General features: G+C 40.6%; 1 protein-coding gene across 1 annotated transcript; it reads left to right on the top strand.

The window, feature by feature from the left end:
- Positions 1 to 10470: 10470 nt before the first annotated feature.
- LOC128734993 (osteocalcin 2-like) lies at positions 10471 to 13561 on the top strand. The gene is made up of 3 exons (XM_053829438.1): positions 10471 to 11273; positions 11349 to 11657; positions 11715 to 13561. The coding sequence occupies exons 1-3, from the start codon at positions 11234 to 11236 to the stop codon at positions 12290 to 12292; spliced, it is 927 nt and encodes a 308-aa protein (XP_053685413.1). The 5' UTR covers positions 10471 to 11233; the 3' UTR covers positions 12293 to 13561.
- The last annotated feature ends 1419 nt before the right edge of the window (positions 13562 to 14980 follow it).

Raw genomic sequence — 14980 nt, 5'->3', positions numbered from 1 at the left:
GTAGTGGCTGTGCCACTGGCTGAGTGAGCAGAAGACGGTACAGAGCATATTCTCACTGTTCAACATAAATATGCTCTTCTGATTGAGTCGGTTACCAAAGAGTTTTGATTTCTCTTCTATGAAATAATGTCTTAATTTTATTTTAAATAGTTTGTAAATTGTAAGCTTAAGTTTCAATAATTTCTTTTTTAAATTTTTATACGAATTTTGCTTAGCTAAAACCGTTAAAACTTAAACGTTGGATCCACCGCTGGTGAAATACTTTTATACGTTTCATCGCACCAGACAGACTGCCATGCTTAAACGCAAGGTGTCACCTTGGTGAGAGTTGCCTTTCTATCTCATCTTGATAGAAGGTAGTCTTCGGTTTCGGTACTGAACTGATGGTGTGGGCTGGGCAAGTGCTTACTCCGCTTACTCTTGTTTCCGTTATTTCTCGCTCACTCTCAGACGCGTTTCTTCCTCGCTTCGCTTACTATTATTTACGTTTTGCTGAATGAAACATGTGTCAAAAATCGTATCACCGACGGCTGCACGATTTTCTCACTTTCTCTTCGCATTTGCAACACACATACAGCCAGCACAGCTTCTGTTGTGCTTCTTATAAGAATTCGAAACCAACAAATTGTGATTGTCCAAATTGTAAAAGAAAATCAGAGGGGTTGTGTACAAGACACGACCGCATATATAGATGACGCAGGACTACGTAAGTCATGCGTTGTATGTAACATTTATCAAAGTAGTAACATTGCATACGTTCAATCCTCAAAAGATTTCAGAGTTATTTCTATGTGCATTTGGAAACAATTGAACAAAATCAAGAACACAAACTATTGCTTGCCTGCTACCTTACAGAAATTAAAGATTGTTTTTATTACCTATGGTTCCCCACGTTGAAGGGATTTTACCAATTCAGTCCTATTTTATCAACAGCACATTTTTTCACTACACTTCTAATGAAACGGTAAGCATGCGTATTCAAACAGAGTCATATTATAACCGTACATTACAACTGTACCACATTTTTCCGACACAGATATCAAATTCGCCTACTGTGTTACCTGACTCATAACGAACTCCTATTTCCGGAATGCTAAAATCTCTCATGCTTTTATTTTTGGAGTAAACATGTAATTTCTTATGTTATATAGTTGACATTTGTATGCTCAATTGGAATTTATGATCAATTAAACGTAAAACCACAAAGTTTGTGAGTTACGAGACCCTCCCCCGTATATAACGTATAATTGTTATGAGTCAGGTTACACAGTAGGTTTAATCGTCTCGCAGTAAAGAATTTGCGATCTGTTGGGACAACGAGCATTTTTTCTGGCACACTTCCCTAACACTGACATCAAATTTGTTATTATTTGTTATTTGTTATTTATTTGTATAATTCATCCGACAGAAATGTCTTAATGAATAATGTTGTTGATTGGGAAAAGCCGCCTTGAAATGCACACATGGCAGTTTTCAAGCCGGCACAAAAACCCATTAAACCCAAACCCAAATTAAACTAGGTTTAAGCGCGTTCGTAAGAAATCTGTTGGCACGAGGAAGAGGGTATCCCGGTCAACCACTCGTGAAATTCCTTTGTAGTTCTTTATACAAAAATAAAGCTTTGTGACGATAAATCTTTACGTTTAATTTTCAATAATATCGATACGAATATTTGAACTTCTTCATAGATCGATACTCGCATTTAAAACATTTTCTTTGTCATTAATTTGATAAAAATCTTTAAAGATATTACACTAAATTTTGTTTAGTATGAAAGTATCGCAAAAACTTTAATTTTCTTCGCAGATATTTATCTAAAACAACTTCTGTTTTGATATCATTGTATCTTTTAACATTGATAAAGGATAATGAAGAATGGCATCGATGCGTATACATGTGCATATATGATGTATGTTCAACCCGAAATTAACAATATGTTGGCCGAATCATTTGAACTGAGTTATATGAGTGTTTTAGAGGCAGTCTCTTTGCTCAACATGTTTTTATTGATTAATTTCTATAAATTCCTTTTTTGTCTGTTGCATTTCCAAATCCTAGAATGCCGCCTTAAATAGTATCGATAAAGCTAATATCGACACTTCGCGAGACATATATCGAGGGTAGAGTGACTATATACAGAGTGGCGACAAGTCATCCCAAATGTATGCAATGCGGTTTTTCCAAGGTTTTTCTTTCTCTTTCCTGCATACGCGTTGGATAGGTCGTCTGCTCGATTGGAATGACACTGACAGATAATTATCATTCCAATTTTGACATTGTCGCCGCTCTGTATACAGTCACTCTAATCGAGGGTATCGATAAAGCAGCGGATTTGATAACGATTTAATGGCTAGATTTATTGAAGTGCACCGCATGTTAAAAACGTTTCATAACACTTTTTAGCGCGATGTTGAACAAGAGACTGGAAATACCATCACCTTATCGAAGTCGCCTGCGCGTTTCAAACGGGCCATAATCAGTCTAGCCTGTTTCCTGGGAAAGCCGTTTGCATCCATGATCTTCCATAGCTCTTCACGGTCGCAGGCGGCCTTGAAATCTATGAATAGGTGGGACGTAGGAACTTGGTATTCGTGACACTTTTGAAGGATCTGTCGTAGTACAAAGATTTGGTCCGTTGTCGATCGCCCGTCCGCAAAACCAGCTTGATAACTTCCCACAAATCTACTTACTAGCGGCGATCTGAGAAAGCACTTTATATAGGCGGCGTTGAGTTCTTGTTCAGTTCGTTCAGTTCTTGAATATTACTCGGTAATTTGGAACCCTCATTACCTCAACGGAGTACACAGGATCGAAGCTGTCCAACGAAGATTTGTTCGATATGCTCTTCGGCGGTTACCCTGGAATAATCCACACCAGCTACCAAGTTACGAAAGTCGTGCACAGCTTATGGGACTTGACTCAATGCAAGTGAGGCGAGAGCTTTCACGTCCTATGCTGATTGCTGATCTGCTAACCAATCACATCGATTGCCCTTCGCTTCTCGGCGAATTAAATATCAACGTCCGCTCTCGAGCTCTTCGCGATAGTGCCTTATTCAGATTGCCTGTTCGACGTACTAATTATGGAACCCACGGTGCTGTCATCGGTCTGCAGCGAACCTTTAATAGAGTTTCTTATGGATTCGACTACCACATTCCACGTTCCAGAATTAAAGTGAATATTTTAAGTATACTTAAGCATCATTAGGACCATCTGGGTCTGTTGATTGGTAACAAATAATCAATCAATACCTATAAAGAAGGATTTCTGTCTGTCTGTCTGTCTGTCTGTCCGTATGTTCCTTATAGAATCGAAAACTACTGAACCAATCGGCATGAAAATATGCATGTAGAGGTTTTTTTTGGGGCCAGGAAAGGTTTTAGTGATGGTTAGAAACCCCTCCCCCCACTAAGAGGGGGGGCTCCCATACAAATGAAACACAAATTTCTGCATAACTCGACAACTAATAAGCAAATAGAACAAAATTTGGCATGTGGGTGTTTTCGGTGACAAGAATTTATTCTATGGTAAATTGAGACCCCTCCCCTCTTTATAAGGGGAATTATAACTCCTCTCCTCTTTAAAGGGGGGGGGGGGGCTTCCATACAAATTTCCTCATAACTCGAGAACTAATCAAGCAAATGGAACCAAATTTGGCATGTGAAGGTTTTCGAGGGCAAGAATATTTTCTATAGTAAATTAGGACCCCTCCCCACTTTAAGAGGGGGGCTCCTGTACCAAAGAAACACAATTTTCCTCATAACTCGAGAAGTAATTAAGCAAATGGAACCAAATTTGGCATGTGGGTGTTTTTGGAGACAAATTTTTTTTCTATGATGAATTGGGACCCCTCCCCACTTTAGGAATGGGGGGCTCCTATACAAATGAAATGCAAATTTCTCCATAACTCGGGAATTAATCAAGCAAATGGAACCAAATTTGGCATGTGAAAGTTTTCTAGGGCATGAATATTTTCTATGGTGAATTAGAACCCCTCCCCACTTTAAGAGGGGGGGCTCCTATACAAACGAAATACAAATTTCCTCTTATCTCGAGACTAATCAATCAAATAGAACCAAATTTGGCATGTGGGAGTTTTAGATGGCAGAAATTTTTTCTATGGTGAATTACGACCCCTTCCCCTTTTAAGAGGGGAGCTCCCATACAAATGAAATTCAAATTTCCTTATAACTTGAGAACTAATCAAGCAAATTTTGGAGTCTTGAATTTATTTTACGATAGTTAGAGACCTCTCACCCCTGTGGTAGGGGGATATGGACTCTCATACAAATAAAACAGAAATTTTTGCGAAACTCAAAAACTAATCGAACTCGAGAAATTCGAGACTCTTCCATAAAATATTAGTTAATACAAGACCACAAAAACTATCTATAGTAACACTAGATCATTCAGGACGAGACGGTCGCGAGTGTTGCCGGTGACCCGCCGTCGGAAACGCCGCCCACTGGAGGGCTTACAAAACTCGAGATTGTGACAAAGATCATCCGAGATTCATGATTTATGTACAACACAGGTTAATTTGTAGCAATACGAAGTTTGTCGGGTCAGCTAGTAAACAATAAACTAAAGTAGTCCATTTTTAGAAGATTGAATAAAGAACAATAGTTAATGTTTGGTTGACGGATCGGAATTAGCAACTAATCCGAATTACCTAGGTTCACGGTATATCGTATCACCTTTCAACGGGTTCCCATGCTGCAGTATTGACGCCCGCGCTGCATTCTTCTCGTCTAACATCCTCTGGCATTCACCCGACAGCTCAGCCTCAATCTCAAGGATTGCGCGTACAGTAGCGACCTTAGGTGACTTGAGTCGTTCCAGCTAATACCGTGCCGGGCGATGATACCGAATGTTGGTACAAAGGAAAGTCTTTGGCGCACTTTAACCTTCAAAAGGAGGTGGTCAGAAACAATCTATGCGCCATCGTCGATGACTATTTATCTGAGAAGTGCCTTCCATCAATCAAAAGGTTGTCGATTTGCGAGTCCATCTGTTGTGGTGATCTCCAAGTGTACCGATATGGGATGCTGTAGGTACTTCACTTAGCCATATTTTTGGAGGCGGCGAAGTCAATGAATGCGCTCAAAGGTTTCGAATGACGGGTGCTAAGAACATCTTCAAGAACCAAAACCGACGCTATCATTTGACTTGGAACCGTCCGAATATCGTTTAGTGTAGATCGAGTATTTTGTATGCAGTGTCTCAAAGACCGATTGTCGGACTGCGGAGGTGTTGTCTCCTGCGCGGAATCTGTATTTGATGGGTTTTGTTAGATTCAATTGCGGGGCGTCTCAACTTCTCGCTCCGGTCCAGTACAGTTCGGCTACCGGGGTGAGCGTTTACGTTTAGTAACACTTTTCTCGGAGTAGCCTGTCCGCCTAAGCGAGAAGGAGAATCCTACCACTAACAGGTGTAGTTTTTCCAGCGGAGCCAATGGCTCTCTTGCAAATAGTTGCCGTGACGAGATGATCAAACGGCAGTGTAACGCTTTCTGCGTTGGTGGAGTATGCCTGGGTTGATGGAAGGAGTTCAGAGGCAGTGCTGGTGGCCTGCCCAACAAACATTTTATTTGAACAGTAGATTATTCAACTGTTATATAGCCAATGTTAAGGAATCAAGCGCTTAATAAGCAATTTTAACGATAGTTCCCGATGCAGACTAGGCTGTGTTTATTTGCGCACACTACGCATTTGTTGCTTTGATTTGACGAAAGTAAATATTTTGAAAACGAACCAAATGTCCAAATTTTTAACATCCGGATTATAGAACATAGGAAAACCATTCAAAAATTCTGACTGAAGCAGTCGATTTTGTGTGCTGTAGAGAGATAAGTAGCGTTCATGTACTGGCTTTACTAGAGTATTTCTTTAACTTTATTTTCGATTTTATCAAATCTACATCCCAACAAGCATGTTTATTTAAAAATAGCTTATTCAACTATAGTACAGTACCTTGGAATAAGGGCTTGATATGCTATTATACAACAAAAATATTGCTTGGGAAAACGTGCTGCACAATTTTTTAGCAGCTTCAATTCGTTGCAGGCAAAAAACGCTTGGCCACGCTTGACTGTACGTGAGCTTAATGTACCTATATATTTCGTTTGACTAGCACCTAAGCTGAACTAAAGTTTTTGGAGCGTCTTAGTCATCGGGGTAGCAAACTGACAGCTTCCATATATAAAAAAGCGTACCTAGAAATGCTGGTTTCTGGTTCCCAATAACTCGAAATGCTAACATACAATACGCGTGCAAATTTTTGTTTTAGTATCCTATTTAGAAATTATTGGTTCACTCCAAACTGTGGTCCAAAGTAATGTTGGAATGGAACAGAAATACCAAAATCATCGGCGTAAATGCTTATTGCAACAAAGTTGATCTATCTTTTCATCCTACTTTTTTGTTGAAATCTGCATTAACAAATAAAGAACAATTATTGAAGCATGAATCTACAGAAAGGCATGTGTGCATACGAAAGTAAGTTTTAGTAGCTTAGTTGATTTCACAACTTTCATCGTTTTAACATAATGATAGTTCTAAACAAGCAAATAAATACAACAAAGAATAAAATCTTTCGATTCACAATCAACAAGATAAATGTGCTGATAGATAAATGAGCTTTGAAAGTGAACGTTTTTCTATAAAAATAATGAATCACTAATTATGAACGGCCTCAAACGCCGGTCACAATACTGCTAGCAATTATGGGAAACATGCCCTGAACTGTCATTATGTTAGGAGTTAGGTTTTGGTAGAATACGAAACCTGAAATTAAAGAAAAGTAGAAATTTTTTTTCCAAATGATGTTCTACTATTTATATTTATTCCCAGAGACGTATATTGCCTACGACTTGCAGGCTTCATCAGTGTCTGTGCCAGTGCTGGGAAAAAGCACATAAGCCGTTGATTTGCTTGACAAAATAAATGGCGACGAGTTCGTCCGCGACGGTCATAATTCATCGATAAGGTGGGAAATTTACATTATAATGGTAGATCATTTTTAACCCATTGCCTCCCAGCGTTGCGAAAACGCAACGCACTATCATTCGATTCTAGAGAAGGCCCTGTTTAAGATATCAACTTGGACCCTGAGAAACAAAGATATATTGGAAAAAAATCTAATCGACCTGTTTTTGCTCAAAGGTCAGATGTTACATGTAACATAATTACAGCTGTGACAAAACAACAGGTTTTGCTATTTTTCAGACAGTTAAGGAAAAATGCTCATAAAACTCGATTTTACCTCTATTAACGCCTGACCTATCAATCAGTGTTAGTAAGAATCGGTTTCTTGCCAAAAAACACTTGTTTCATAATTTTGATTATTTTTATAATTTTAAGATAGGTTTGAAGCATTGCGTTGCGAAAACGCAACGCTAGGAAGTAAGGGGTCGTGCACTAATTACGTAAAGCATAATGGGGGGAGGGGGTGTTCCGTGAAATCTTACAAAATCTTATTTGGGGGGAGGGGGGGTTCAATCATTTCTTACGTAAGATTTTCACACACGAACAAATTATGAAAAATTCACCTTTTTAATAGCAACTCATATTACTTGTTACAAAAAATTTTAAATTGATAAGTTGTGAAGTGTCGAAATCCTTCATACTGCAAGGAAAGGCGTAGCAACCTGCTAAGTATTTTAGTCTGTCGCACTCAGGGAAACAACAGTTGGGCTACTTGTTCTTAAGCCATCTGATGTCATCGGTTTATGTTATCCAGCTTTCCACGAGTGATCAGGGTGGCTGATTGGTACAACTTTCTGAAGGGCACAGCTCGGTTTTGACATTCAATGCGGGAGCGGTTACTGCGGTTACTGTGGAAACCACTACGGTTGTTTGCTGGTTGAGTGGAAAAATGTAAACATTGTTTAGTTTTCGCAGACCAGCCGAAAAGGAATTTAGTTATACGGAAGCGCAGCTTTGTAACTATTCTTTGCTAAAATATTGTCACATTGACCCATTGCAAAGACTATTTCACAAAATGATAGCTAAGAAAGCACAAAAATTCACTTCTCTTCAACTAAATTCCTCTTCGGCTGATCTGCGAAAATTAAACAATGTTTACCAATCAGCAAACAACCGTAATGGCTTCCATAGTAACCGCAGTAAACGCTCCAGCATTGAATTTCATAACCTAACTGCACCCTTCAGAAAGTTGTACCCATCAGCCGCCATTATCGCTCGTGGAAAGCTGGATTATTCCAACATATTTCGTTGCATAGGTAGCTTTTGCTCATGTTTACCGCTAGATGGACACTAAAGCCCCACGTGGCATATTTAGAGTAAACTTTAAGGCTGATGCAGATTACACGTCATAATTTCTTGCCGTTCGGTTGTTGTTGACGGTAGATAACGGTTAATCTGAACCGGTCTTTTTTAGGTGGACCAATCAGATTGCAAGGCAGTTTGACAATCGGTCATAGACGTTCGTCGAGTGTGTTTGACAGAACATGACTATGCTGGAGCCATCTGTGAAATTTTTTAGCTTTTCCAATGATTTATTGCTTATTCCAATCCCGCAAGGCAGCCGCAAAATCCCTTATGATATCATGAGAAACAATTTTGTTTAAAAGTAGCTTATTCAACTAATGTATAGCTGTACCAATGGAACTAGTGCTAAGCTACTATCACCGCTATTCTGTATTTCGAACGAAAGTTCTTTCGAACGAAATTTTCGCCAGCAAAATCTTGCCCATTCGTTCGAAACAAGTCGAACGAAATAAAGATTCGTTCGAAATACAGAATAGGGGTGTATACAACAAAAATGTTTCTTGGGATGTATTGTTCTTCTGTTCCTAAAGATCTTGAATGCCGCATGTGACCAGAGTGGGGTCCGTATTTTGCTTCAAAGGAAACCGCGGGTGATCATTACAGATCTGTACATTAGACGCAACGGAGTGCCAATTCCAACGTAAGACTATGCCGCGTGTCATCTAGAAGAGGCAAAGAAGTTCTTTGTACGCTATTTGACGAGGACACGTGTTTAGACGATTTAGAGTGGATCAATGTGAATTAAGTGAACGCTAGTGAGTTTCTGAGCAAATACCAACATTTATTGACAATCTCAATGCTGAAATACGTTCTGTTCGTGAGTGGGCCATAAAGGGATTTACAACAGATAATGGACATTGTTTTTTATTAATTCCTTTGAACTTTGGTTTTTATAAACTTGTTTAAACTTTGTTGACTGTTTCAATATTCTTTCAATGTCTAACTTTTTAAATAAAACTTGAATTTTGATGTTTCAAAAAATCTTACTAAGATTTTTCACGTGGGGGAGAGGGGATTGGCCAAAATCTTACAAAATCTTATACAGGGGCGAGGGGGGAGAGGTTCACAAATGAGGAAAAAAACCCTTATATAATTATTGCACGGCCCCTAACGATATTCAAAATTTGGAACGGGAACGTTTGTTTTCGTTCGTTCGCTGCGGTGTTTCATTTGATGTCGTTGCTTTTTAGTAAACAAATGAATGTAAATCTTATTTTTCGCTTATTTAAAATATCCCGGAAACATTATAAAAGTTTAAATAACATAGAATTCGCAGCTTCAAATACTGATGGCAGATGGAGTAGCTGATGTGACAAGAGCGTAATAAAATCGTTAAAGTAACTTTGCCTCCGGAATATCTGGAAGAATTGAGTGATGGCAACGACAGTTTCATAGACCCAAATTTAATGTTACAATCTTTCCGGAACGTGTTGGTAGGCATTTAATCATCTGCGATGACATGCATTTAGCATTCAAACTGCATACTATGCGTCTAGTGCAAAGATGGTCTTTAACCCAAATGTTTCAATATCTATCATAAAACATAACATGTAATACTCTAAGTCGTTCATTTAATATTTATTAATACTCAAAATCACAAAAAAAATCCCAAATTTGATTTAACGGTAAAAAAGTATGAAGCATTTATATGCATAATAATGAAGATTTGCAAAAACGGTATACCCTTAACGCCCAGCGTTGCGTTTTCGCAAGGTAGCGTTACGGGACACAGGGTCAAAATTAAAAATACATGTCAGCGGTTTTTTCTTAGTTGACCTAAAAGAGAATTTTTCTGAAAGTTTCAACTTTCTATCCCCGCTGGGAAATGTGTGGGGCATAATGGGTTAATTTCAGCACCTTCCAGTAACTGTCTTGGACAAAAATGGCCTTTGCGTTGGCACTCTGCGTTTCGCGATGATTGCGTTCCTCTTTCCCATAAGAATTGAATCATTCATCAAAATGTTACGAGTGCGAAGTTCGACTGCATTAAAGATTAGCTATCCCATTCAACCCGTTGGGTACACTGGAAAAGAAAAGGACGGCCAATGCTGGATTTCCACACCTTCGGTTGGCTTTGTCATTGACAGACGGTCACCGAAAGCGCAACACACAGCAAGACGAAAAGAGAAAAAACAAAACAATCAAGTTCAATTTGTACAGTCTCCTTCTGCGACGGACGAGAGGTTCGTTGTCTGCGCTTAGTTTCCAACAGTTTGCCAGCCAGAGGTTTTCAGGAGCAGAAATTTGTACACCATTCGGATTCGCGTTCGTTTCGTTGACCATCGGTTGCGTGGTGTTCCGTTTGGACCGTGTGTGTTTCCGTTTTTACGCCGTTTGCCGATTGGCCCACCGCGGATGGAACTTTTCGACACAACCTATCGGTAGTCGGTTTATCGTTTTAATTTTTACGGTTTTTTTTTTCCTGCTGCCTTGCTCGCGATCCTATCAAATCGCCTCGATCGTTCGTTTAGGTGAAAGGTAGAGAAAAAGAAATTTTCTGCACACAAAAGAAACGACAAAGTGAGCGGGACAAGAGTTGGCTGATTGATCGCGGCGGAGAGAAAGAGAAGATCACACACACGATCGGTTGGCTGGTTGGTTGAATAAAAGTGTTGGGCAAAAGGAAGAACGGAAAAAAAGAACGTCCGAAGGAAGTTTTCTTTTTTGACATTTTGATTTATCTTCAATTCGTTTCGACGCATGCTGTGTTAACATTATTGTTGCTGTGATTGTTACGGATTGCCTGATTGTACCGGATTTTCCTTTAGGAAAGTTTGTCCTAAACACTAGAAGCTGCGGTCGAAATCTCAAGATCGTTTGCCGATAACTTTACAGAAAATTAGTTCGACTTAAGGTAGGGAAGAATCCCTGTTCATTTTTCTTTTGAATCCGGTTATTATAAAGCTGCAAACCTGAAGAAGTTAGTGCAAACCCGTCTCAATATGATCCAGGATCCGGGCGCTGGTCCGAGTGAAAGTCCAGGTAAGTTAGCTGCTGTCAATTTCTCTGTTGAACGGGGTGCTGCTAACCTGTTGGTGTGTTTTGACCATCCATTAGAACCACAGCCAGCCAGCAAATATGAACGGGTCGCTTACGACATTCATCGGCCACCGATGGGGGCAGTTGCACCAGCACCCATTGCAATGCAAGTGGATTCCGAATGTCCGCTGGACATGACCGTACGTCGGAAGGATTGCGATCGACAGGGAGACACCTCTCCGGGTGGAGAGACCGCAAACAGTAGTGCCAGGAGCAGCAGCACCAGCACCACAGACGCACCGATTAATCTGAACATGCGCCCAAGTGTGATAACCAAGGCTCCCCCTCCACCGATCAAAAAGCGTATCAGTAGCATGCATAGTAATGGTAATATTTTGTTTAATATTTGTTTTAAAATCCTAAATTGTTTGATTTCTTTTTCAGGTGAAATCGTGATAAAAAATACTGCAGGTGATAATCTTTCTCCGGTAAATTGCGATGTGTTTATCGAAGAGCATTTCCGAAGATCTCTAGGTAATACTTATGCGTCCATTTATGGACCTAACAACAATAATACCACTCAGCAAAAGAGTAGTGGCAGTGATACCAGAAACAGTAGTACTAGTAGTACTAGCAGTATTAGCAGCAGTAGTTCCAGCAGCGCAATAAGCACAAGCAGCAGTTTGAACAGTTCGAGCGGCATCAGCAGCAGCAACCTAGCAAATTTCAGCATCGCAAGCCAGCTGCAGATTGCTCCCAATCCCGTTGTCAGACCGGCTCCGATTGCACCGCTAGAAGTCACTCCAATCTTGAAGGTTAAGGCGGAAGCCGCACTAATTCAGCCGCAGCCGCAGCAACTGCTTCAGCACACACGGCCCGAGTTGAAAACCTCCCAAAAAGAGCCCGGCACCATGCAGCACGTCGTTCGACCGGACTCGGAGGAGGAAGTAGACGATCACTTTGCTAAAGCTTTAGGAAACGATACTTGGAAGATGATACAGGAGAAGAAAATGAACTTGTGAGCTGTGTCGCGGCCGAAAACAAACAAAAAAAAAACCAGCAATCGTTTAGTCCTCGCGCTTGGGGACAAAAATCTTTTTGAACAAGGTTTGCGTTATATAACGACTAAGAGAACCGGTAAGAAAAACTAAACCACAATCACGCGTCTCGTGGCTGATGGGGCACCAGCAACATCTCATGTTAATCCACCAGCAGTGCCCGAAGAAAAAGAAAAAAAAAGAAGAAAACTGTAAAACGAACTGAAACAAACGCCGCAATCACAGAGTCCAAGACTAGAACTCATTTAAAAAGAGACCCGTGCTGCGTCGCGTCTCGGTTAGAATTGTGGTCAATTGTTAACACATTTATACCATTTTTTACTCTTAATTACTCGTACTATATTATCAACTATTGCTGATGTCTGTGTTAGGAACGCTTTTCTTTTTTACATATACATATTCTCTTAGACGGTCACTTGTTCGAAACGAGCGCATTTACTAATTCCTTGTTGTTTGTTGTAACATGATATATTTTTGTTCCTATAGATTCGTTTTTCCCAGCTCTCGGTCCTCGGTGCCTTCACTCACTATATTGCTCGACCTCGGCCGACTGTCGATCTACAGGAAGATTCACGCGAATATCATTGATTTCAAAATCCAGTGGCGCAATTCACATTTGTGCTCGAATGTAACCTGAACTAATCACACGGCAAGTGCAATTGTGTTGGGCAAAACGTCACGTTGCAAAGTAGAAAATGTAGATCTCCTGTTACTGAGTGATTGACACCCGCTCCGGTTGGTTTAATCCTTCATCCCAGTACTGATTTCGAATGGTGCTAGAGGCTATCGAACGCAATCTACCCACCCTTGGAAACCAGTACTTGTGAAGATCCTAATCCCCTGAAAAAAAAAACACACTCAACCTAACTATCAATTTTGAGCTCTTATAATCAAAAACCCTGCATCCGATTTGCAATCAAATTTTCCTTAGTTTTCTATTGTTTCTACCCTTTAAAGTGGAAGTTTAAAGCTAAAGATGAAGCCTTGCTTTAGTGCTATTCCGTTATTTTTATTTTCCTCCCGTTTTTTTTTATTTCCTTTATCATCGAATAATATTAGTGATAAGTTTTAAAACAAAAACTAAAAGTGAGTAAAAATATTAAAAAAAATCACTCGCGCAAACTACGGCAGAAAAAAAGTACCATTTACGGCAAGGAAAGCAAAACACTGTGTAACAATGCTATGTAAGTGTAGAGTTCTCGATGAAAACAGTAATAAAATATTTTTTGTGATAGAAACTTCCCCCGTAGAAGATAACTCAAAAAAAAAATTAGACCCGTGCACACACTTTGTTCTTATCACCGGACACAAAACACTGCTGCCTCCGGCAGATCAGGACACCAACGAGAATATTCCGAAAGCCGGGGATGGATAGATGGATGGATGGCTGTAATGGCTGTGGATACCGGTTGTAGTAGTGTGTAGATCTGGCCAACGCCAGCCAGCGACTGCGGTAAGCTCGACGCAAAAAGGTCGGTTTAAATGAAACTTAGATGTTACAGGTGACAAATCTAGAACAAAAAGACATCCGATACACACCTGGTAGTAGGGGGTGCCCTCCCCGAACCTCCGCGGGCGCGGCGGTTACCGTAAAACCGGGCGGAGGAATCACCTCAATGTCGTTTGTCTGTCGGTTTTTTTTTCTGCATTCGACTGTATGTGTGCAAGTGGCAGTGGCTGTGCTCACTGAACGAGAGGCAGAATTATGAAGAAATAATAAAAACGGATTGAATTACCCATTTGAGGCGGTTTTCCTCTTTGCCCGGTTTCGTCAATCGCGCCATCGCGCCCCGTTTTTTTCTTCATCGTATTCTCGACGCGCAAGGCGCACTCAGCTTGGCTCAGGCTCGGAGGCTTAGGCTGTGCGAAAAGCAAACGCACAGATCTGGTGGATTCTGTGTGCGATGCCGGTAGGGTTTCCATCGGTGCGAACTGGCATCGGGCAAGGAACTGGCAAAGAACGGCGCGGTTGTAGTGATGGGTTCACATCGCCATGTAACAGAGAACCCGATACCGACCACTTCATGCCAGAGTGGTCACATTTTGTAACAAGCCTGTCTGCCAGGTTTGCCTACCTGTTCGGGTGAGTGAGAGGATTCCGCGCAGACGCATCAGGGACTGCGACCGGACACGCTTCGTGGTGTAACATTTTGAGCCTCTGCCTCTGCGCCTAGATCTTCTGTGGACTGTGCACTTTGTTGCAGACAGGAACAATAGCGCAGCTCATCTACGAAGGCTATTGCAACTCGGGCGTCTAGGTGCTGCTACTGGTTTTATGGTCTTTTTAAATTGGAATTGAAAACCAAGCTCATGACGTAAACGAAGTTTGAAACGAAGAAGATCTGATGATACACCAGAAAAGTTTTGTATTTCAACTTGTTTGGTGATTGCCCATGCGCTGCTGGTAGCATCCAACAGCAAAATTCAGGTTGGGTTTACCAAATCAAACATGCTGCACTGATGAACAATCATAGTAGGCACAGCAATATTTTATATTCTTGTTTTTTGTTTTTCAGGCAAAAAACGCCAGCACTGAAGTGCAAAAATTAGTTCAACAATCACGCCTATTACCAAAAGCCACCTTTTGAAAACTGGATTGACCATAGAACTGTGCCCGAATTCATGGTTTATCCTCCGTCTTCATATTCTGTT

The sequence above is a fragment of the Sabethes cyaneus genome, chromosome 2 (genome assembly GCF_943734655.1).
Source record: "Sabethes cyaneus chromosome 2, idSabCyanKW18_F2, whole genome shotgun sequence".
NCBI lineage: Eukaryota > Metazoa > Arthropoda > Insecta > Diptera > Culicidae > Sabethes > Sabethes cyaneus.
This window is presented reverse-complemented; position numbering and strand designations above follow the sequence as displayed.